General features: G+C 39.2%; 1 protein-coding gene across 5 annotated transcripts in view; it reads left to right on the top strand.

Moving 5' to 3' along the window:
- LOC110220010 (uncharacterized) overlaps nucleotides 1–14,197 on the top strand; it is a 35,177-nt gene extending 20,980 nt beyond the window's left edge. For 4 of the 5 annotated variants that reach the window (XM_021003850.2, XM_021003854.2, XM_021003851.2 and 1 more), the window contains 4 exons: nucleotides 1,603–1,743; nucleotides 3,509–3,635; nucleotides 6,920–7,015; nucleotides 10,985–14,197. In XM_021003850.2, the coding sequence (XP_020859509.1) occupies nucleotides 1,711–1,743; nucleotides 3,509–3,635; nucleotides 6,920–7,015; nucleotides 10,985–13,842 (3,114 nt within the window). In that variant the 5' untranslated portion in view covers nucleotides 1,603–1,710 and the 3' untranslated portion in view covers nucleotides 13,843–14,197. The remainder of the gene's footprint in view (nucleotides 1–1,602; nucleotides 1,744–3,508; nucleotides 3,636–6,919; nucleotides 7,016–10,984) is intronic. The other variant, XM_021003855.2, reaches the window with a different exon arrangement.
- The last annotated feature ends 11,821 nt before the right edge of the window (nucleotides 14,198–26,018 follow it).

Genomic DNA, 26,018 nt, shown 5'->3' with positions numbered 1-26,018 from the left:
CTCAATTTCCACTTATTTGCTACTGCAAAAAAAAAAGTGCTATAAATGCTTTTGTACATATAAGTCCTTTCCTTTTGACTTTGGCATCTTTGGGATACAGACCTGGTAGTGGTATTTCTGGGTTGAAGAGTATGCACAGGTTTACAGCACTTTGGGTATAGTTCCAAATTGCTCTCCAAAGTGGTAGAATCAGTTCACAGTTCTACCAGCCATCTATTAGTGTCCCAGTTTTTCCACATCCCCTGCAACATTTGTCATTTTCCTTTTCTGTCATCATAGTCAATCTGAAAGGTGTGAGATGGTACCTTAGAGTTATTTTAATTTGCATTTTTCTGATCAGTAGTGATTTAGAACATTTTTTCATATCTAAAAATCACTTTAATTTCATCTGAAAACCTTTAACCATTTATTATTGGGGAATTACTTGTATTCTTATAAATTTGACTTGGTTATCTGTGTGTTTAAGAAATAAGGCCTTTATCAGAAAAGCTTACTGTTACTGTGTACAATGTTCTCCTGGTTTTTCTTCTGTTTTATGGGTGAGTTCATCCCATTCATATTTACAATTATGATTATTGTGTATTTCCCTCCCATGGTGAAAAGACTGGAGCAGTGTAAGGAATTCTTCTAAGAGGCCATCCTGGAGCCCAGGTCCCCTTGTGACTCCTAGATGGCTTCCCCAAAACTGTCATGAGTGAATTATAATAACTGACAAGACAGAGTCTGAGGAATGCAATTTTGTATTAAAGCATGCATAATAAACTGGGCCCAGGGTCCCTCAGCAGGCATAAAGACCTTGAATACAGGTTTTGTACAGATTTTTATAAATTAAAAAAAAAGAAAAGAATAAGCAGGATACAAAGTAATGCAGGATTAGGTAATCTGTTTTTTATTGGGGAATAGAGTTGAGACTTTCCAAGTTGGGAGCAGGAGAATGTGCAGGTGGAATTTCCCCCAAATCAGGTGATTTATAGGAATAAGTCTCAAACTGGAAGTTGCTCACAAAATGGAGTCAGTTTGATTCTCATGTCAGAGCAGATTAGCTGGAAGCCTGAGCCCTTGAAGCTGAAATCACTGCCTTGTCTTGGAGCTGAGATCACCCTTCCTCCTGGGAGCCAGCTGTGCATTTGAAAAGCCCAAGTAGTTTTGAACCAGGACCCTGCCCCTGTATCTGCTGGGTGCCTTTTCCGATGGGCCTCATCTTCCCAATCTGACCTCTTAGTGAGTGTTTACAGGGATACAAGGAACATGCCTCCTTCCCAAGCCTAGCTGGTGGGCCAGCTCTCAGCCCCTGCTTCTTGTCCAGGCTTTCCACGATATCCCAGGTATCCTTGGGCAACAGCCTCTGCTTTGCCAATGGAGCTGGGATTCCAAACCCCTTCTTGCCTCTCAGGTCACTCTGTAGGAAGATGAGTGAGAGGACTGGGACAGAAGAGGAGAAATAAGGGAAAGCGAAAAGTAGTGTGTTGAGTTTACATCATCCTTGTTTACACGCCTTATTCTATCTGCTGCCACCCTCTTCTGGTTGCACTTTCTCCCCTGAGGGCAGTGCCAGGAGCTTTGTAACTCCTCAGGGGTCTCACCCTCTGTAAATCCTTGTAGGCCAGCGCCCTGCCTGGGAGTGAAGGCAGAGACGTCTCCCCCCGGGATCCTTCTTCCTCCTCTGCTCAGCCTGAAGAGGACCAAGCAAAAAGCCTGGAACCAGGGGGAATGGCCCCCGGACCCCAAAGACACTCATGGCAGGTGAGTACAGTAATTGTACTCATTGTGCAGACTTGGCCAGGGGTGGGGAACCTGTGGCCTTGAAGCCACATGTGGCCCTCTAGGTCCTCAAGTGTGGCCCATTGACTGAATCCAAACTTCACAGAACAAATCCTAAGGGGATTCAGTCAATGGGCCACACTTGAGGACCTAGAGGGCCACATGTGGCTTTCTTTTCTTTTTTTGGCTAGGCAGTGGGGTTAAGTGACTTGCCCAGGGTCACACAGCTAGTAAGTGTTCTGTGTCTGAGGCCGGATTTGAACCCAGGTCTTCCTGAATCCAGGGCCGGTGCTCTATCCACTGTGCCACCTACCTGCCCCCGACATGTGGCTTTGAGGGGCAGGTTCCGCACCCCTGGATTTGACTAACATCAGCAAATACGGTCACTTCCGTAGATACAGAAGATAGTCTGTGAAGCTGCCAATCTTTCTTACCCAATAATTGTTTCTTTTAAAAAAAAATGAAATTGAATCCAGTAGTAACAACATTGCCCTGTTCTCCTCTGTTGTGAATATTTTCATTAGCTCTTTTCCATCTCTGACAATAATTTTACACTCAATTTGCTGCCCTTTTGTTTTTGATTTTTAAGTTCTCCCCCATTACACGATTGAGAATTGTTCCTAAATAATAGAACCTCTGAAAAAGTGAATCCTAACACTAATGGACATGGCTGATAATAAAATGAGAGGGCATCAAATAACAATACATTGGCCAAATGTGTATGTAACAGGTTGGAAAAATAGATGACTCCTCTCATATATCAAGGCATTTTCACATCTAACAAACCTCTTGTATTTCATCCATCAGTCAGCCTTTTACCTGATTATCCTGACTCTTGCTCTCCATTATCCTAGAATTTTAGGGTTGTATTTAGGTAACTTATTTCTCATAAACTGGCAATGTCTTTCTCATGAATTAGCTCAATCTCCAACCCCAGGTAATAAAATATTAATTTATAATACATGAAGGAATGCTTCTTTCCCCATCATAATCACTCTTATATTTCTATATGATGAAATATGAAACTTAATGAATATGTGCCATTAACAAGTGAAAGCAATCATAAAGCAAAGACATAGGATGTTGTGCTTGTGACAAATCTTATCTGTTCTCACCTCAAACCCTCAATATAGTCATAAATAACTCTTCCTTACTTGGTTGAAAACAGTTGCATACTACTTAGTGTAGTCCAGATTGTTATTACTGTCTTTTAAGAATCCTCTTTATGTTTTCTTATAGATAAGGAGTTTCAGATTTTTAGGAAATTAACTAGATTATTCCTTGTTCTTTGCTCTCTCTTTATTGATCACATGTGGTGTTGTTTCCCCCAGAATACACAGTACTTGACAACTTCTCACAAACTCTTCAAAGAATTTTTTTTAAACATGTCCCTCTGAGAGCTCCGATGAGGGAGAAATTTCACATCATCTTCTTTCTTTCTCCTCCTCAGGGCCTCATACCTTACTTCTAGTACACATACTTTCTCCCTGCTTCTACAGGGAGAAGCATTTCATAATAAGATATTTGTAAGCTTTATTCCAACTGTAAATATAAAATGCTTTTATCAGTATTCCATTGGGCTCTTAATGACTATAGTTTTAAATGTTGGCTCTGACTCTCGTAAGTCATGTGATTGTTAGGAAATCTCTTCTCTGTGCTTCAGTTTCCTCTGTACATTGATGAGGGTTGGGCTAGATGAACTCTGAAGTCTCTTTCAGCTCTCAGTCTTGTGAATTTTGATGGTTAGGAGTCACTGACATTCAAGGATGTGGCTGTGGACTTCACCCAGGAGGAGTGGAGCCTCTTGGACCATTCTCAGAAAGAGCTGTACAAGGAGGTGATGCTGGAGAACTCCCAGAACCTGCTCTCCCTGGGTAAGTACAGCTTCCCTTGGGAACTCGGAATCTGCCATCAAAGGAGTGTCTTCCTTCCTTCTCTAGAATTTATCACTTATTAGAAAAGCAAAATTGGTGGTTTCTCAATATGGTGCTCCAGCTGCCTGGTTTTCCTGATAAATTGTGGTTGCCTTTTGTGATAGGAAACTGTCACTTTCCTCTCTGAAGTAACTTCAGGTTGCCAAACAAACAAGGGTATGAAATCTCAGACTTAGAACTAATCTCAGAGGTTATCTAGCCTAGCCTCTACCTGGACGTGAATTTTGTCTGCAAAATCTCTAAAAACTGTTCGTGAAGCTTTTCCTTGAAGAAGGGAAGTAAAGGAGCTCCCTACCCCAAAAGAAAGCCCCTTCCTCCTTGGGATGGGTTGTCTTTAAAAAGCTCTACTTGTAGACAAGCCTAAGTTTTTACCTCTTTTTAGCTTCCAGTTTTGCCTTTCATGTAGTAATATAGTAAGTTTATCTTTTTTCTTCCTTTATTCTTTTTTGTAAATATAAATTTATTTATTTTTAGTTTTCAACATTCACTCCCACAAGTTTTTGAGTTCCAAATTTTCACCCCATCTCCCCACTCCCCCCAACCCAAGATGGCATGCATTCTGAATATCCCTTCCCCTAGTCTGTCCTCTCTTCTCTCTTCCCTTCTCTTATCCCCTTCCCCTTCTATTTTCCTGTAGGGCAGGATAGACTTCTGTACCCCATTTCCTGTATTTCTTATTTCCCAGTAGCATGTGAAAATATTTTTTTTTAAACATATGTTTTTAAAACTTTAGGTTTCAAATTTTCTCTCTTCCTCCCTCCCCACCCACCCTCATTGAAAAGGCAAGCAACTCAATATAGGTTGTACATGTGCAGTTATGCAAAACACTTCCATAGTAGACATGTTGTGAAAAACTAACTCTATTTCCCTTAATCCTATCCTGCCCTCCCATTTATTCTATTCTTTCTTTTGACCCTGTCCCTCCTCAGAAGTATTTACTTCTGATTACCCCTTTCCCAATCTGCCCTCCTCTCTATCATCCCCCTGCTCTCTTGTCCCCTTCTCCCCCTATTTTCCTGTAGGGTAAGACAGATTTCCATACCCAATTGAATGTGTATGTTATTCCCTCCTTAAGCCAAATCCTATGAGAATAAGATTCACTCATTCCCTCTCACCTTCCCCGTTTCCCCTCCACTGTAGAGACTTTTCTTTTCTGTTTTTTTTTGTGAGATAATTTACCCCATTCTACCTCTCCCTTTCTTCTTCTCTGAGTATAATCCTCTCTCATCCCTTAATTTTATTCTCCAGATATGACCCCTTAATCTTCAACTCACCCTGTGCCCTCTATCTATCTATCTACATATACATACATATAATTTTTTTCCTCCAACTACCCTAATACTGACAAAGGTCTCATGAGTTATAAATATCATCTTTCCATGCAGGAATGTAAACAGTTCAATCTTAATAAGTCTCTTATGATTTCTCTTTCCTGTTTACCTCTTCATGTTCCACTTGAGTCTCGTATTTGAAAGTCAAATTTTCTATTCAGCTCTGGTCTTTTCATCAAGAATGCTTGAAAGTCCTCTATTTCACTGAATGACCATTTTTTCCCCTGAAGGATTATACTCAGTTTTGCTGGGTAGGTGATTCTTGGTTGTAATCCTATCTCCTTTGCCCTCCGGAATATTATATTCCATGCCCTGCGGTCCTTTAATGTAGAAGCTGCTAAATCTTGTGTTATCCTGATTGTGTTTCCACAGTACTTGAACTGTTTCCTTCTGGCAGCTTGTAATATTTTCTCCTTGACCTGGGAACTCTGGAATTTGGCTACAATATTCCTAGGAGTTTTCCTTTGGGGATCCTTTCAGGAGGAGATCTGTGGATTCTTTCATTTCTATTTTGCCCTCTGGTTCTAATATATCAGGGCAGTTTTCCTTGATAATTTCTTGAAAGATGATGTCTAGGCTCTTTTTTTGATCATGGCTTTCAGATAGTCCAATAATTTTTAAATTCTCTCTCCTGGATCTATTTTCCAGGTCAGTTGTTTTTCCAATGAGATATTTCACATTGTTTTCTAATTTTTCATTCTTTTGGATTTGTTTTACAGTGTCTTGATTTCTCATAAAGTCACTGTCTTCCAATTGCTCTATTCTAATTTTTAAGGAAGTATTTTCTTCAGTAATCTTTTGGACTTCCTTTTCCATTTGGCCAATTTTGCTTTTTAGGGCATTCTTCTCCTCATTGGCTTTTTGGACCTCTTTTGCCATTTGGGTTAGGCTATTTTTTAAGGTGTTGTTTTCTTCAGTATTTTTTGGGTCTCCTTTAGCAAGCTGTTGACTTGTTTTTCATGATTTTCTTGCATCACTCTCATTTCTCTTCCTAGTTTTTCCTCCACTTCCCTTACTTGCTTCTCAAAATCCCTTTTGAGCTCTTCCAAGGCCTGGGACTGATTCATATTTTTTTTGGAGGCTTTGGATGTAGGAGCTTTGATTTTGTTGTCTTCTTCTGGTTATATATTTTGATCTTCTTTTTCACCAAAGTAAGATAATATAGTCTGACTCTTTTTGCGCTGCTTGCTCATGATCAATCATCCACGTTGTCTTGGGCTGGAAATTTGTTTCCCTCCATCTTTTTGTGGGTTCTGCTGCTCTAGAATTTGTTTAGAGCCATTTTTTACAGGTGTTTGGAGGGGTTTGGGGGAGAGCTCCAGCGAGTCACTGCTTTCACTCTCCCATCTTGGCTCCACCCCCTTCTTCCTTTATTCTTCCCCAAAATTCCAGCACAGATGGTGGGAGAGAAAGAGACAGGAATTAGCATTTATATAAACTTACTATACGCCAGGCCCTGTACTAAGTACTTTCTACGTTTTATCTCATCTGATCCTTACAGCACTCTGTGATTTGGGTGCTGTTATTCCCCCCACCTTTTATGTGAGGAAACTAAAGCAGAGGCTAAGTGACTTGCCCAGGGGCACACAGCTACTAAGTGTTTGAGGCTAGATTTGAACTCAAGTTTTCCTGACTCCAGGCCCAGGGCTCTCACCACTGAGCTACTAGCTGGCTATTATTTCTAGATAGTGGAATCTAGGCAATGTGTCTATCCTTCTGTGAAGAAGGCAAAGACAGAATTTTCTAGTTCCAGATCAGCTGCATTTTCTTCTCCCTGCCCTCATGCCCACCCTTGACGAGTCCTGGTGACCATCCTGTGGTCCTTGCTCCCTAAAGAGGAGTGAAGCATAACTTTCTCTCCATCTGCATCTGTCCTTTATTCCCCCTGCCAAGGAATTCCACTTCTCAGAGAAGATTTCATCTCCCATTTTGAGGAAAGAGAGCCATCGTGGATCCTGGATCAAAAAGGCCCAAGAAACTGCTGTCCAGGTGAGTGAGATTAAAGCAAGACCATAAGGGCTGTCATCAAGAGAAACATCTGTGTTAGAGAGAAGGGAATGCTAGTGTTGTGTAGATGCTTTTTAGCTATGTAATACTGGGAGTGTTACTGAACCTCTAAGCCTCGGTTTCCCTATCTGTGAAAGTAAGAGGTTGAACCCCACGGCCTTTCACTTTCCTTCCAGTGATAAATCTGTGATCCTGTAAGACATCGCTTTTAGAACTCTGCAACATGGAAATCTTATGAAAGCATTAAGAGCTAAAACTATCCCACTTGAGTTCTTTCCTAGACCTTCAAGCGAGCAGGCATTTATTAAGCGCCTCCTATGTGCCAGACACTGTCCTAAGTGGCATAGATAGAAAGAAAGGCAAGGGACAGCCCCTGTTCTCAGAGAGTCACAATTTAGTGGGGAAGACAATGTGCAAACCATTATGTGGAGGCCTGGTTTAGCCAGGATAAATTAGAGCTAATCCAAGAGAGGGAAGGCAGAAAGATTCAGGTGGACTAGAAAAGGCCTATTGTAGAAGATAGGTTTTCAGGTGAGATTTCAGAAAAGACAGGGTGAGCATTCTAGGTATAATGGGCAAGCAGGGAAAACACATGGAGTCAGGAGATGGAGGATCGTAGGTAAGGAACAGAAAGGAGGCCTGTATCACTGGATTATCACATGTGGAGGGGCAGTAAGGTGAAAGAAGACTGGAGAGGTAGGGGAGGGGAAGATGGTGAAGGGCTGTAAGCAACCAGAAGATTTTGTATTTGATCCTGGTGATAAGGAGCTTACTAAGTAGTAGGTAGTGACATGGTCAGAAGTGTGCTTTTTCTTGTTGTGAAGAACTGAAAACAAAGATGGTGCCCATATATCAGGAAATGACTGAATAAATAATGATCTAAGAATATAATAGAAGATTGTTGGACCTTAAGAAATGATAAAAGGCTCAGTTTCAGAGAAACCTGGGAAGAGTTGTCTGAACAGACAAAGAGATCAGTGAACACAACCAGTAGGATAATTTATACTGTAGCTACATTGATCAATGCAATGAACAATCATGACCCCTGAGCAGTGGTTCCCCAAATCTTTTGTTCTTAGAACTTCTTTCAACAATAAGTGTGTTGTGCAACTCCCTAGTCATTTAAACTCCTACTCATTCATATTAATTAATGCATTGAATTCCTACAATAATGACCTGGACAACTTTTACCATGCTTTCTTTACAATGTATTATTATAAAATGTGAAATTTTATTCTTAAATTATGAAAACAATATAAATAAGTATAAAATAATTATGAAATTTTAATATGGGTCTTTCTGCAAGATTTATTTTTATAACTACAATAAATCTTCCCTATTAACTGTAAGACTTAAATTTAAATTTATGATTTTTTTAATATAAAAAGCATTTTTTCATCAAATAAGTTATAACTTGGAAGTTATTAAACATAATGGGAATATGTGAAATTCATTTCAAAGTTGGACTTTTTTCCTTGAACAAAGTTTTGCAATATTGCTTCAACTGCCCCAAACTCAGTTTTTAATGTGGTTCTGCATCCAGTTGATTTAATAATAACAGAAATGAGAATAATAAATAGCATTTATGTAGTGCCTCTGATGTGCCAGACCCAGGGCTAAGTGCTTTGCAGACATTCTCCCATTGGATCCTCAAAATGCTTCAGGTAGATGCAGTTATTATGCTATTTTACTATTAAAGAAACAAGTAAGAAGAGGCTAAGTGACTTGCCCAGGGCCACAGTGCTAGTAAGTATCTGAGGAGGGATTTGAACTCAGGTCTTCCTGACTGCTAGGCCCAGCTCTCTATCACCTATGTATTTTGTTTGATAACCAGAATACACTGAAAATGCTCACCGACATATGGATGAGGTAGAAAATGGTAGGAGGATTTTACAAGCTCTCTTGCTGAGGGATGGAAATCCATTTTTAATTTTTAGTCTACAAACCAGTGACCAAAAAGAATAACTATTTGATATATATAAAAATTTTATTTTTTTATTTGCCAATTGTAAGTAGTGTATTAAAGATAAATTCCCTTTAAGTCCATATGCCTATATTGCTTTGCTTTTTTCTTTTCTTTTTGTTTTTTTAACAATGCTTTTCTATAAAACAACCTTTGTAGGGAAAGAAATCTTCAGGTATAAGTTTCTTCTTTCTACCACTAGTACACTGTCTACCCCTCACAGAAACTCTACAGAATGACTGACCTGTGTTACCAACCAGATCCTTTGAAAATCTGCCCAATAGAAGGATAATAACACAAACAGAAGATAAGTTCAAATAAAAAAAAAGCCTTAACATTGCAGTGAGAGGCAATATACTGTCTTTTTTTGTAGAATTGTTGTGATGGTCTCTGATGATTTCAACATGCCTTGCAATGTCCATGCCTAGTGAGCATGTTTTTTAAAGAACCTATCATCTGCATTGCAAAAACACAAATATTTCTAACATCTTGGTCTGATGATTACATCATTGATGAGATGCAAATTACAAGGTAATTCTGGAATGAGGGAAATACTCTGGTATAGTGTATTACATAAGGCAAGTATGGTTATGTGCATACCTTTGAGCATCTACTGGGAACTGATTTGCACTTGAATGTCAAACCGTTCTGGCAGTTTGGAAACAATTTGATGAAGGGTTGAAGAAAAGAATATTTTTTATTTAGAAAGAGTCAGAGTTTGGTGTCATCACTGCATGAACACCAAAATCGTTGTATGTCTGATTATGACAATTTGAAATCTCTGCATAAAGAAATATATGCTTCAAACGTGCATAAACTTACTGTCTAGGAAGAAAATTAATTGTATCAAAATTGTGCAATTATTTACTGCCTGATTTAATGAATTTTTAGCTCAAATCCCTTAGGCTATAGTCATAAACCCCTAACCTGTTCATGGACCAGTAAATGGAAACTGCTGCTGGAGGATTAATAGTGAATCATGTTGTCCACTTCCTGAAAGAAGGTTGGTGGTCTGAAGATACAGATGAGACATAACATCTTTGAATGTGGGAAGTTCATGGATTTCTTTTTAATGTGTTTATTACAAAGACTCTGGTTTTTCTTTTTTTTTTTTTAGGGAACACAGGCATTCAAAGATAAACTTTTCAAAATAAATGAATAACAGCTATCTTTTAAACATCATGAGCCATAACAAAATCTGATCCCACTGGTGAATACTAAAATAAAAAAAGGTTTGGCAGTTATGATGTGATCTTATATATCCAATTGAAAAAATAAAAAGGATTACCAGTGGAATTGTATTATGCTCAAAGATATAATAGATAATGAAATAATATCATTTTTAGTATATGTATGCTAGCAAATGGCACAATATCTATGGATCTGAATAGAATATAAGAAAAGTTGAATACAAAACACTGAAAACTAATACATGACAGGTGAAAGGTGTAAACCAGTTTCTCAACTTAGCACAGGAAATTTACAAAGGATGATCATGTGACAGTGTATCAAAATTGGCCCATGTAGAAAAGCAGAAAGCTTAGATAAGCACAGCAAAATGAAAAGAATAATCAACCCAAGGCATTTGAATGAAGGGTTAGAAGTAAAATAGAGAAAAGCTGTCCAGTACTTAGGAAAGAGCATGTTCAGTTGCAGGGTTTCAGTTCTAGTCTCACCTTCACAGAGTCATGTGACTTTGCCATTCTGAACTCATGGTTTGAGTTGTAAAGTGCAATGAGAATCCCACCTGCCTGTGTCACAGGTTTGTTGTGAGCAGCCAGTGTTACTGTTTGTGAAGCTCTTTGTAAAATTAATCATCCTCCAGATGTGAGGTAGTGCTATGCTTAATTTATTTTGTTCATTAAGTTTCAAAATTCTTCATTTTGATTGGGAAGATAGACTATAAGTCAGTTTCCTTTCTTCCAGTAGAGAAGAGAATTTATTTATATGTATGTGAGTCTCTGTGTGTGTTTGCTTGTTTTCTTCAGGGGCAGAGACCAAGTCTGAAATGACTAAGACTACTGCAGAGCTGAGGATTTCTGTGGAAGAATCTCACCAGCATAGATTCATGAGGGATGGTTCCTGTGACTTCAATTTGAGAGAAATCTGTGACTCAGATATCAAGATAGAGAAAAATCAAAATAGTCACTGTGAACTTGGTAAAGATGGAAAGGGCTTCAGACAATACTCAGTTCTTATTCAATTTAAGAAAATGACCTCAGAGAATGGCTGTTTTCCATATGGGGAAAATAAGGAATGTGGTGCTGAAGAGGTTGGGCTTATTCAATCTTATGAGGAGCCTCCTGAAGTGCGAACATATAAAGGTAATCAAAGGGGAATGGCTGACAGCTTGAGTTCAGACCTTATCAGACAACAGATACATCATACTGGAAAAATGCTTTATTTTTGTAATGAATGTGGGAAGGCCTTTAGTCAGAATTCAAAGCTGATTGACCATCATAAAATTCACACAGCAGGAAAACCTTGGGAATGTAATCAGTGTGGAAAGGCATTCACACAGAGTGCCAAACTTGCTTGCCATCAGAAAATCCACACTGGAGAGAAACCTTATGAACATCGTCAATGTGGAAAGACTTTCAGAAAGAGAACCATTCTTGGTGAACATCAGAAAATTCACACTGGAGAAACACCTTATGACTATAATCAAAGTGGAAAGACTCTCCAACACAGCTCCAGTCTTGCTGTACATCAGAAAAACCACACTGGAGAGAAACCTGATGAATGTCATAAATGTGGTAAAGCTTTTGGTGAACACTGTTCCCTTATTGCACATCCGAGAATTCACACTGGAGAGAAACCTTATGCCTGCAATCAATGTGGAAAGACTTTCCGACGCGGCTCCAGTCTTGCTGCACATCAGAAAAACCACACTGGAAAGAAACCTCATAAATGTCATAAATGTGGTAAAGCTTTTGGTGAACACGCTTCCCTTATTGCACATCCGAGAATTCACACTGGAGAGAAACCTTATGCCTGCAATCAATGTGGAAAGACTTTCCAATGCGGCTCCAATCTTGCTGCACATCAGAAAAACCACACTGGAAAGAAACCTCATAAATGTCATAAATGTGGTAAAGCTTTTGGTGAACACGCTTCCCTTATTGCACATCAGAGAATTCACAGTGGAGAAAAACCTTATGAATGCAATCAATGTGGAAAGGCTTTCCGACGCAGCTCCAGTCTTGCTGTACATCAGAAAAACCACACTGGAGAGAAACTTCATGAGTGTCATGAATGTGGTAAAACTTTTGGTGAACACTTTTCCCTTATTGCACATCAGAGAATCCACACTGGTGAGAAGCCTTATGAATGTAATCAGTGTGGAAAGACTTTCACACAGAATTCCCATCTTTCTAAACATCAGAGAATCCACACTGGAGAGAAACCTTATGAATGTCATCATTGTGGTAAGGCTTTCAGACATAGCTCCAGTCTTCCTCTTCATCAGAGAATCCACACTGGAGAGAAACCTTATGAATGTAATCAGTGTGGAAAGGCTTTCACACAAAACTCTATGCTTGTTGTACATCAGAGAATCCACACTGGAGAAAAACCTTATGAATGTAATCAATGTGGAAAAACTTTCCGACAGAACTCCAGTCTTGTTGTACACCAGAGAATCCACACTGGAGAGAAACCTTATGAATGCAATCACTGTGGAAAGGCTTTCAAAGAGAACTCCAAACTTGCTCTACATCAGAGAATCCACACTGGAGAGAAACCTTATGAATGTAATCACTGTGGAAAGACTTTCCGATGCAGCTCTAGTCTTGCTGTACATCAGAAAAACCACACTGGAGACAAACCTCATGAGTGTCATGAATGTGGTAAAGCTTTTGGTGAACACTCTTCCCTTATTGCACATCAGAGAATCCACACTGGAGAGAAACCTTATGAATGTAATCAATGTGGAAAGGCTTTCACACAGAATTCCCATCTTTCTAAACATCAGAGAATCCACACTGGAGAGAAACCTTATAAATGTCATCAATGTGGAAAGGCTTTCAGACACAGCTCCAGTCTTCCTCTTCATCAGAGAATCCACACTGGAGAGAAACCTTATGAATGTAATCAATGTGGAAAGGCTTTCACACGTAACTCCAGTCTTGCTGTACATCAGAGAATCCACACTGGAGAGAAACCTTATGAATGTAGTCAATGTGGAAAGGCTTTCAAACAGAACTCCAAACTTGCTCTACATCAGAGAATCCACACTGGAGAGAAACCTTATGAATGTAATCAATGTGGAAAGGCTTTCAAAGAGAACTCCAGTCTTGCTGTACATCAGAGAATTCATACTGGAGAGAAACCTTATAAATGTAATCAATGTGGAAAGGCTTTCCCATATAGGGCCCTTCTTGCTTACCATCTGAAAATCCACACTGGAGAGAAACCTTATGAATGTAATCAATGTGGAAAGACTTTCACAAATAAGTCCAGTCTTGCTATACATGTGAGAATCCACACTGGAGAGAAACCTTATGAATGTAATCAGTGTGGAAAGACTTTCACAAATAGGTCCAGTCTTGCTATACATCAGAGAATCCACACTGGTGAGAAACCTTATGAATGTCATCAGTGTGGAAAAGCTTTCACTCAGAATGCCAATCTTTTGAAACACCAGAGAATCCACACTGGAGAGAAACCTTATGAATGTCATCAATGTGGTAAGGCTTTCACACACAACTCCAAACTTGCTTGCCACCAGAGGATCCACACTGGAGAGAAACCTTATGAATGTCATCACTGTGGAAAAGCTTTCACACAGAACTCCCATCTTTCCAAACATCAGAGAATCCATAGTAGTGTGACAGGTGAAATCTGAAATAACTGAAGAAACAAAGGTTTGAGCTTCTGATCATATTAATTTATTATGCAATACATGCCAATTGCATAACAAATTGGGACCAACCATCCTCAGCTTGGCACTGGGTTTCAAATACAGGGAGTGAGTTTTTTTTATGCATTAAAAGAAAACATTTAACGGGAAAACAGGTTATAAGATTAGGTAATATGATTTCTAATTGGAAGAAAGATTAGGGGTTCTCCAAGTTGGGAGGGGGTTGAGGGAGTTTCATGAATTGAGAGAGGAGGAGAGGAAGCAGGTGGATTTTTCAGGATGTGAAACAGGATGTCACTCACTCCCTGTGATTAGCAAGCAGGTGAAATTTACAGGAATATGAAATTTAAGTTTCAAAATAGAGTCAGTTTTACAAGGAGTCAGTTTGGTTCACATAGTTCCCACAATTCTCTCACTGAAGAGAAACCATATGAATGTTATCAATGTGGAAAGGCTTTCACATGGAATTCCAATCATGCCATTCACCAGAGAAGCCACACTGGAGAGAAAATTCATGATTGTAATCAATATGGAAGACTTTCACACAGAATTTGCACATCAGAGAATCCACACCAGAGAGAAAGCTTATGAATGTCATCAACATGGAAAAGTATTGACACAGAACTCTAATCTTGCTGTACATCAGAGAAGTTAACACTGGACAGAAAGAAACCTTATGAATGCAATCAGTGTTGACAAGACTTGCAGAGAGAGGGTTTCTCTTAGTCAACATCAGTGAATCTATAATGTAGAAAAATCTTAGGAATGTAATCAATGGAAAGTCTTTCAGACACAACTCCAATCGTCTTCATAAAAGAACCCACACTGGAAAGAAACCTTATGAATGTAACCATTGTGGTAAAGCCTTCAAGTAAAAGTCATCCATTTTTTTTTCCCACCAGAGAATTCCTATTAGATAGAAAATTTTACCATTATAATGAATGAGGAATGGCATTCAAATAGAGTACAGAGCTTGTTCAATATTAGAAAATTTATTTTGGGGAGATACCCAATGTGGACTCAGTGGGAGAAGGTCTTCGACCAGAAATCATCTCTTACTTTGTATCAGAGAATTTGTAGTAGAGAGAAATTGCTTAATAGAGACATTTCCTCTGGAAGAGGGAGATCACTAGAAATCAGAATATTCATACTGGTAAGGAGGCTTATAAAAGCAATGCCTTTTGTCATGTAGAACTCATACTTTATTATACAAGAAATCATGTTGAAGCTAAAACTGAAAGATCTATGTAATGAAGGAAGGCCTTTTGCCACAGTGTAGACTTTGTTACACATCTCAAACTTCACACTGTTCTTAAAGCCTTATAAATACAATGAATTTTTCTTTGAAATCCTATTTGTCATTACTTCTCAATATCATTTCATTGTATTCATATACCATAATTTCTTTAGCCATTCTCTAATTGATCAGTACTCACTTTGTTTCCTATTCTTTGGTGATACTTAATGTCCTGGTATAAATATTTTGCTGTCCATTTGGTTATTTATTTTTTGTAATGATTTCTTTATTTTGTTTGTTTTTCTGGCTAGGCAATGGGGTTAAGTGACTTGCCCAGGGTCACACAGCTAGTAAATGTTATGTGTCTGAGGCTGGATTTGAACTCAGGTCATCCTGAATCAAGGGCCGGTGCTCTATCCACTGCACCATCTAGCTGCCCCGTAATGATTTCTTTAAATAGCTAGGTACCACAGTTGATAGTGTACTATGCCTGGAGCCACAAGACCTGAGTTCAAATTAAGTTTCTAACATTCATTGGCTGTGTTACCCTGGGCAAGTCATTTAACCTATTCCTGCTTGATTTTTCCCATTTTCAAAATGAAGATTATAATAGCAACTACATCTCCAGGTTGATGTGCAGAGCAAATGAAAAAATACTTATAAAGAGCTTTGCAAGTATTAAATTACAACAGAAAAATTTGCTATTGTTATTTATTTTATGGGCTATAAGTTTCCTAGTAGAGTTAGGGTAAAATATGTGGACAGTTTAGTCACTTTTCATTCAAAGTAGTGTTCAGAACAGTGTAGAGGAAGGCACTAATTGTAGCAGATAGGGCACTGGGTTTTAAATCAGGAAGATGGTTCAAAACCTGCCTCAAATGCTCTCTAGCTTTGTATTTCTGGGAGAGTAGTGACCTAAAAAGCTTGAGAAATGGAATAGATTAAGTGTATGATATACAAAAGAGTATAGTAACCATGGGTTAAATAAATAGACCTCAGCTATGGGGCCAGGACTTCCTAATCACTACAAAATGCCAGAAAGTTGGAAAGCAGTCTGGCAGAAATTAAGTACAGACCAACATCTCACACTGCCAAGAACAGCTCCAAAGCTTACATGACCTAGATATAAAAGGTCCCTTCAAACACATTGGAAGAACCACAAAGAAGACATATGTTAAAGTTTTGGATAGGGGTTGAGTTCATCCAAAAAGGACAGAGAGGATCACAGAAAATAAAATGGATAATTTTCATGCATTTTTTTTTAAAAAAAGCCCAATGAATCTAAAATGTAAATGGAGTAATCTGGAAAAAACCTTTCTAGAAAGTTTCCCTCATAAAGGCATCATATCCAAGGTACATCGAGAAGAGATGTTGGTTACATACAGGTATATAAAGAATGGATACAAAGGGACCAGGCCAAGATGGAGGTGTAAAGGCAGGTCAAGCTCTCATAAATTCACTTCCAAACAATGTTAAAGTAATGCTTCAAAAAAATATTCTGGAGTGGTAAAACCAAAAAAAGGACAGGGTGATACAATTTTCCAGCCAAAGACAAATTAGAAAGTTGGCAGGAAAAGTCTGTTTTACTGGGGTGTAAGGCTACATGCAAGCCTTACCCAGCAAGCCAGTAGCAGGCCTTAGGGGAAATTTGAGTCAGTGGTGGCAGTGGCAGCTTCTGGAGCTCTCAGCCTATAGATGTGAAGGGGATCGGATATTTGGTCAAAAGGAGATTACAGAAAATCATTTGCTGTCACTGGAGATGGACTCTTGCATTGCCCATATGTGGGTCTAGGTCACAATCTGGGGTCTCAGTTTCAGAGCAAGGAGGAACACTACCAGGTGTGGGGTTCCTGGTCACAGTTTTAGGGCAGAGAAGAGTGTGGTCATTTGCACACCGGAGCACGGCCCAAAAGAGCAGTGACCACACCTCTACTTAGATCATACCAACTTGGAAGAACTGAGAACTTACAGACCCTCAGAACTAGCTAAAAACAGCAGCATGAAAAACCTGAAGCTTAGGACAGTACCCCCTCCACCCTGGGAGCAGAGCTCAACTTCAACATAAAGTAAAAATAAAAAGTCAAGAAATAGACTGGAACCTGTATCAGATTGCTTGCTCTATTGGGGAGGAGAGGGAGGGAGAAAAATTTGGAACTCAAAGTCTTACAAAATGAATGCTGAAAACTATCTTTACATGTAATTGGAAAAACAATAGTATAAGTGGGAAAGAAGAAACTGGAAAAATGAGCAAACAACAAAAAAAGAACTTTACTATAGAAAGTTACTATGGTGACAGGGAAGGTCAAAAGCCTCAAAGAAAAATGTTAATTGGAAAACAGCCAACATCTTAATGAAGGAGGCACATGTGCTTGCACACACACACACACACACACACACACACACACACACACCTGTGGAGAAAATAATGCCTTAAAAATAGAATAGGCCAAATGGTAGAAGAGGTGCAAAAATCTATGAAGAACTCCTTTAAAAAGAAGAATTGATAAAGTAGAAAAGGAGGTACAAAAGTTCACTGAAGAAAATCCTTAAAATTTAGAATTGGGCAAGTGGAAGCTAATGACTTCATGAGACATCAAGAAACAATAAAAAAATCAAAAGAATGAAAAAATTATGAAATACCTCTATGGAAAAACAGTTGGCCTAGAAAATAGATTGGGGAGAGATAATTTAAGAATTATTACGCTATCTAAAAGCCATGATCACACACACACAAAAAAGGACCTAGACATCATCTTTCAAGAAATTATCAAGGAAAACTGCCCTAATATTCTGGAAGCAATGGGTAAAATAGAAATCGAAAGAAACTACTGATCACCTCATGAAAGAGATCACAACATGGAAATTCCCAGGGATATTATAGCCAAATTCCAGAACCCCCAGGTCAAGGAGAAAATGCTGCAAACAGCCAGAAAGAAACAATTCAGATGTGGTGGAGCCACATTCAGGGTAACAAGATTTAGCGAGTACTACATTGAAGGATCAGAGGGCTTGGAATATAGTATTCTGAAGAGCAAAGGAGCTAGGATTGCAATCATGAATCCCCTACCCAGCAAAATTGAGTATAATTCTTAGGGGGGTGGGGAGGGGTTGGTGGTAGTGTGGATATTTAATGAAACAGAGAACTTCTAAGAATTCCTGATGAAAAGACCAGAACTGAATAGAAAATTCGACTTTCAAATACAAGACTCAAGAGAAGCATAACTTGAAAGAGAAATTATAAGGGACTCAATAAGGTTAAACTGTTTTTATTCCTACATGGGATGATACTTGTAATGCCTAAAAACTTTATCAAGGTAGTTATAAGGATTGTAACTAGACAGAGGGTATGGTATGAGTTGAGTTGACTATGATAAGATGACATTGAAAAAAATTATAAGGGGTGAGAAAAAGGAATGCACTGGAAGAAGGGGAAAGGGACAAGCAGAATGGGATAAGTGATCTCACATAAAAGAGGCACAAAAGAGATTTTACCGTGGAAGAAAAAATGGTGGTGGTGGGGATGGTGGGCAATGCTTGAACCTTACACTTATCTGAATTATCTCAAAGAGGAAATAATATATACACTAAGGTGGGTATAGAAATTTATCATACTCTATTGGGAAGCAGGAAGGGAGAGGAACAAGAGAAGGCAGGATGGATTGAGGGAGACAGTGTTCAGAAGCAAAACACTTTTGAGGAGGGATGGGGTGAAAGAAGAGAGAAGGATAAGGATGAAGGAAAATACATAGTAATCATAACTGAATATGAATGGGATGACTCACCCATAAAACAGAAGCACATAGCAGCATGGATTAAAAACAAGAATCCAACAATATACTGTTTACAAGAAACAAAAAGCAGAGAGACACACAGAGTAAAGGTAAGGGGCTGGTGCAGAATAGCATACATATTCAGCTGGGCATAGAAATCTATCTTACCCTATGGGGAAGTAGGAGGAGAAGGGAAGTAGAAAAGAGGAGGAGGCTTACAGAAGGGAGGGCAGACTGGGGGAGGAAGTGGCTAGATTTATCTAGTTCTGAAAGGGGAATATGTATGCTATTCTTTCTTTGGGCCAATTCAGATGAGAGTAAGGTTGAAGTGCTGCCCCCCTTCCCATCTTGTCCTCCACAGTAATAGGTCTTTGGTGTCCCTTCATGTCACATCATTCATCCCATTCTACTCCTCCCTTCCCTCTTCCAGTACAAACTTTTTTCACCCCTTAATTTTTTTTAAATGTCCCATCAAAATCAATTTATACTCTCACCCTGTCTGTGTACTCCTTCTAACTTCCCTAAGAGTTGTACAGTTCTTAGGAAGTATAAATATCATCTTCCCATGTAGGGAATATAAATAGTTTAACCTTATTGGATGCCATATGTTTTCTCTTTCCTGTTTACCTTTTTATGCTTCTCTTGAATAATTGAAAATCGAATTTTCTGTTCAGCTCTGGCTTTTAAGTCAGGAATACTTGAAAGTCCTCTATTTCAATGAATATCCATTTTTCCCCTGAAGGATTATGCTCATTTTCTGCAGGTGAGTGATTCTTGGTTATAATCCTAGCTTCTTTGCCTTCCAGAATATCATATTCCAAGCCTTCTGATCATTTAATGTAGAAGCTGCTAAATCAGTGTGTTAAAGGATCAGAGGGCTTGGAATATAATATTCTGGAAAGCAAAGGAGTTTCTGTTTTGATCTTCCCTGTCAATGTTGTAACTTTCTATAGTCACATTCTTTTTTTGTTTGTTTTTAGCTCATCCTTCCAGCCTATTTTGTGACTTTTAAAGTTGAGCTTTGTTCCTGGGGTGGAGGGGGCACTGTCCTAAGCTTCTTACGCTGGGGTGCCTGGCTGCTGTCCTGCTGCTGGACTGGAAGCTTGAGGCCTCATAGCTGGCCCACTGTGCCACTGACCTCTGCCGGGGTTCAGGGCTTCCCACTGGCTTGCTAGGGTGTGGCCCGCTGCTGGCTTGCCAAGACACTGCCTGCATTGAACTGTGCTCCCTTTTTGCCTGAGTGATAAAGGCCTTCCTGTTGGCCTTCTAAGTTGTCATGTTAGAAGATTGTTTTGCTCATCTTTTCATTGGTTCTGCCACCTAGAATTTGTTTTGAGGCACTGTTTTATAGTTTGGAGGTGAATTTGGGAGAGTTCATGTGAGTTCCTGCCTTACTTCACCATTTTGGCTCTACCCAGAACTAGATAAATCTAACAAAAAAAAATAGACAAGAAAGAAGATAAGAAAAAGGATAGAATTTTATAAAAGTTAAATATGATAGATATCTGGAGAAAATCGAATGGGAATAGAAAGGATTATACCTTTTTCTCATTGTTACATGACACCTACACAAAAATTGACCATGTATTAGAGCATATAAACATCACAACTAAATGCAGAAAAGCAGAAATATTAAATACCTTTTTTTAGACCATAATGCAATTAAAAATTATATTCAATAAAGGGCTATGGAAATAGAGATTAAAAATTAGTTAGAAACTAAATAGTCCAATCTAAAGAACAAGTGGATCAAAGAACAAATCATAGAAACAATTTCATTAAAGAGAATGATAACAATGAAACAATGTAACAAAATGTATCAGATGCAGCTAAAGCAGTTCTTAGGGGGAAAGTCATATGTCTAAATGCTTATATAAATAAAATAGAAAAAGAGCAGATCAATTAATTAGACATGTAACTAAAAAAAGAGAAAAGTTAAAAATCCCCAATTAAACATCAGTATGGAAATCCTGAAAATTAAAGGATAGATTCTGGGAGCAGAACCACACAGCTGCTACTCATTTCTGAATTTTTTCCTTGTTAATACATAGCCTAGATCCCAGCCCCTGCCTCTCACCCTGAATCCAAGACAAATGTTCAGCATCACAGTAATGCAAATCATCTTCCAGCCACCCATACCAAAAAGAACAGTTATCTAGTTCTATGAAGACCCACAACATCTTTGAGAATTAACGACAACCACAAAAAAAGATGTCACATTTATCATAGAGGATTGGAATGTGAAAGTAATTTGTCTTCCAATTATTTCCCATAACATTCTCTTTTCACTTATAACATCAGCTTAACTTAAAAAAATCAAACAAACAAACAAAAAAACCAACCCAAGACTATTGCTGCATTAATAGGAATTCCAATAGCTCTCCTGTCCAAGCTCTGTTTTGCATTGAGGCCTTACTCATTATTTCTTATTCATTTTTCCATTCTAGGTGTTTGTTTTTGTCATCCTAATCAGTGTAATAGTCTCACACCCATTTTGTTGATTAATTCTTCTAACCTTACTTCCCAGGTTTCAGCTTTGTTTTAGGCCAGGTTATCTAAACTTCTGGACTGTAATTGACTCAGTCAATCTCTTTGGGATCCTTCTACTACATTCTTTGGAGAAGTGTATTCTTTTAATGATAACCACAGCAGCTTGAGCCAGAGAGCTGCACACTAGTCATTCAGTAAGCTTTCATTAAGCACTTATTATGTGCCAGGCATTGCGTTAATCTCTGGGGAAACGAAAAAGTCCGTGCTTTCAGGGAGCTCAAACTCTAATGGGGGACATAAACTATGTATAAACAAGTTATATACAGGAAATATTCAACAAAGGGGAAGCCATTGGGAAAGATTACCTTTAGAAGGTGGGATATTAGCTGTGACTTGAAAGAATTCGAGAAAGCCAAAAGGCTGAGATGAGAAGGGAGATCATTCTATGCATGGGAAATATCCAGAGAAAATGCACCAAGTTGGAGAAGAACTGACATATTAGAGTAATAGCAAGGAGACTGTCACTGGATCACAGAATACATGGTGAAGTTTAAGATTTAAGCCTGGAAAGGTAGATGGACCATCATGAGGGATTTTCATCAACCAATAGAGGATTTTTTATTTGATTCTTGAAGTAATAAGGAGCCATTGACATTTATTGAAAAGAGGGGTGGTGGTGACATCAGGTCATTTTGTCAGATGCATGGAGCATGGGCTCAAGCAAGAAGAGGCTTTTGGCAGGCAGACCAACCAGCAGACTATCAACATGTCCAAGTAGAAGGTGACGAGGGCCTTCACCAAGGTTGTGGCAGCGTCAGGGGAAAACAGGGAGCGTGTACAAAAGATATTTGGAAGGTAAAATGGACAGGAAAGGTAAACTTTGGCAATGGATTGTTTATGCAGGTGGAGAAAGAATGAGGAGTCAAGGATGACATATATTCTGAGAAAATGGGGGACAAGTAGTTTGGTGGTAACCTCAAAAGTTACAGGAAAATTTGATGCATAGTAAAAAAATGTCTAGCCCCTCAGTTTTATTCTGTGTATGTCTGTGCTATTTTTTTAAGTTTCCTCTGAGATACACATTGTAAGTTTTTGTTTTCTCATCCAATCTTTCCCTCTTTTTAACTTTATTGTATTGTTTAATCCATTCACGTTAAGGTTATGAGAGTTGGCTTTATGTTTTCCTTTATTTATCTTTAATTTTTGAAGTTATGTTTTTTTCTCTACTGTTGTGAACACAGCCACTGGAAAAGAAGAAAATGAAGATAAGAGAGAGTGGAGATGAATAATCTTCTGGGGGAGATGGGATGAAATGGAATTATTGTTCAGGTAGAGGGGGTTTCTTTTTAGTTACTTTGGCTTCATCTTTTTTAAGGTACCCCTATTCCCACCAATTCTCTTCCCTGCATCCCCTCACACCTCCTCGTATTGGTTACTCATCTCCCTGTAGAGTCTTAGTTATTATTTTTCTTTCCTTTTATTTGATTATGTAATTCTTCCCCTATTTTTCTTCTATTAAATAATCAATAGAATTCTTCTTCTCCCCTTCCACTTGATCTGTTCATTAGTTTTTACATTTTAGCTTTTGTCACGCCTTTCAGAGAGGGTTTATCTTCCTGACTTTCTTCACTATCCATCCTCCTTTTCTGTCTACTCTAGACCACCATTCTCTGGTTCGTGGTCCTTACACTTTTCTAGTGCCCTTCTGTTCTCTGTGCTCCTCTTGGAATCAAAACTTCTGAGGTGCCCATTGTGGGCACTCTCCTCTAAGAAGTGCCTTCCATTGCTCTAGATTGTACCCCTCCAGTGCCCTTTCCTACTGTGCTTCCTTCACTTCCATAAACATACCAGTTCCTGCAGGTGATAGAGAGTGACCAATAAAAGGAATCTCCGCCATGTCCTTGATTATGCAGCCCACTACTGAGCTTTTCCCCATCCCTTTGTCACCTTCCTTACTCATTTGTCTCAAAGGCTTCCCTCTGGCTTCATGTCCTCATCCCTCTCCCAGGTGCTGGTTGCCCACAGAAGCTCCAAATGCCCCCATCCTGATGTAATAAATATTTTCTCCAGTCATCAAATCCATATAGTCTACGGTTGGTACAAGGCTATTTGTCTTCACAGAACATCCCTCCTTACTCCTAGGAGTGTCCATCAGTGGCAGCCCCTGCCACCTCTGAAATAAAGCCTCCTCCCTCCCTTCCTCTTTCCAATCCTACCCCCACCTCCTCTCTGACTCCCTTTGTGGCATTTTTCCTCTTGAGAAACCACAAGAATCCCTTTCCCTTCATTGCCAGCTTTTCACTTGATCAGGGTACATCACACATGCCCCTCCATCCTCATCCTCCCCACCCCCTTGAAATGCAACTTCCCATTTTGTAATTTAGTCCAACAAAAACTTTGATTCACTTAAAGATGGTGTATCAGGAGGTTTGTTATATAATGCCTCTGATCCTTATGACCCCAGAGCTGAGCTGGCTTGTGCATCCTTGCTGTCAGGAGCATTGTGGGTGATGGGAAAGAGGGTGCTGAGTGACAATGAGTTAAACATTAGCTCTTGAGGATTTTAACTTCTTTGGGGTCTTGCTGTCCTAGACATGGAGACTACAGACATTTTTTTATACCTGATGCATAATTTCTTCTTTAGAGAGGTTTGAGAAGTCATGAGGATCAGAGGTAATTTGTAGTCCTCCATATCGATGGCCACATGACCTGAGAAGTTTTGTGGTTTTCAAAGTAAATATTATAACAAACTTAGTGAGGTGTCCACTTAGAAGCATGGGTAGTTCAGGCAAGGGAGCAAGAATTTGGAGTAGAAGAAGTGATGAATCTCTAATTGCCGTAAGGCCACATCTCAAACTGGAAACTCCCCTCTCAGGAGGTACATAGGACACTAAAGTATGTTGTCCTGTCCTTTCCATTCCCTCCTGAGGCTCAGGATGATGAAGGAGACTGCTGGAGTCTTTCCTATGCTGTCATGTCCAGTTTGTTTGACGTACTAGATTTTTCTAGGAGACCTATAATCCTATGTTGTCTCCACATATCCTGTCTTTGAGGTCAATGTTTTGTTTATATGAAGAGTACGTTTTCTTTTCATGTTGTTGCCTTCCATGTAGCTTCTCTCGTTTGGCCTGCACTTGTGTGCATTGGTGTTCCCAAACAGCAGGAGTCGTGCAAGGCGCAGGTCCTGTTTTCTTCTTCCTCCCAGGAGCCTGGAGATCAAATAGTAGACTCTCGGGGCACGGTAGTATGGCACCTAGCTCTCTATCTCACAATCCTAACAGAAGACAGAGACCAGGCAAGGGACTCATGAAGATAAGTAAGAGTGATGCCAGATGACGACAGGATACATTTGAACGAGGATCCACAAGCTTTCCTGGAAGAGATGAAGTGAGTAAAGCTTTTTCCCTGGGTAAAGTTACTGGATAGACTTTGGCCTTGCTCAAGCTGAAGTGGCTAATGATTCTGGTAACTGCAGGGTACAAAAGAGGCCAGAATTCTCCAACAGTATGTAGAAAACTAGTGTGTTCTAGGGAGAAGATAGTGTATAGAAAGTGGCAACGAAAGGTTCTGCTCAGATAGCCTTTGACTGAGAAGCTGCATGAGGAGTTTTGATGCTGTTTCAATAATCATCAGAAGAGGCAAATGGTAGAAGGTTCACAATGCCTACAAGACGTGTGGGACAGAACCCCAGTCATGATCCATGGGTCATGGGCTAGTGTCATTGACTGTCAGACCTGAGCTTTAGGAAGATCAATTTTTCAGCTGAGGGAAGGGGGAAAAGAGGGACTCAAGTGGATAGATGACAGGGAGAAAACCTAGCAGACTACTGCAGCAGTCTAGGTGCTAAATGATGAAGGCCAGCACCAGAGTGGTGACAATATCAGAGGAGAAAAGGGCTCTCTGTGGCTTCTCCCTCTTTCTGATTGACTATTGGCTCCTAGAACATTCATTTTAAGGAGTGGGCCCAGACCCACCATTCTCTAGCTTGCACTCCTGACTGTCCACTAGACTTTATGTACTTTTACTGTGGAACAGCCAATCACACAGAAAAGTTCCACATTATGCACAAGGCATCATAACCAGGCTTAGAATTGACCAGGTGGGAAAATTTCTTGTTCAGAAAGGAAATAGCACAATGGGAAACTCACTCAAGAAATTGCTGACATCACAATTGCATGGTAATTCTCTCAATTTTCCTAGGCACAGATATCCACCTGTGGCAGTTCTCAGATCACATTCCTTTTGAACTGCACATGGCATTTCCCTTGAATTATTAGTTTAATGATAATTCAGGTAATCATACCTGAAGTCAAAACCCAGAACAATATCAAATTACATTTCCAAGAAATGTTTTTCCTCATATTCTTGCTATAACAGTTAACAACGAACATATACAAGGTCTTATCTTATTCATCTTTTCTGCTTTAAATCCATCCTGGAGCAGAAATCAATCATTAGAAATAAAGAAAATAATTACATTATTAAATGAGAATTCATTCAAAACCCAGGAAAAAAGTGGCTAATGGGAGCCTTGAATACCCATATCTAAAGATATTTGTATGTTAACCTCTAAAGCAAAAATAAAATCTTTAAATCTGGGATCTGTCAACACAAAGTTGGCTTAAAGACATAATACCATGAGTACATACTATTCCAGGTATAAT

Source organism: Phascolarctos cinereus, unplaced genomic scaffold (genome assembly GCF_003287225.1).
Source record: "Phascolarctos cinereus isolate Bilbo 61053 unplaced genomic scaffold, phaCin_HiC Scaffold_726;HRSCAF=1367, whole genome shotgun sequence".
Taxonomy (NCBI): domain Eukaryota; kingdom Metazoa; phylum Chordata; class Mammalia; order Diprotodontia; family Phascolarctidae; genus Phascolarctos; species Phascolarctos cinereus.
This window is presented reverse-complemented; position numbering and strand designations above follow the sequence as displayed.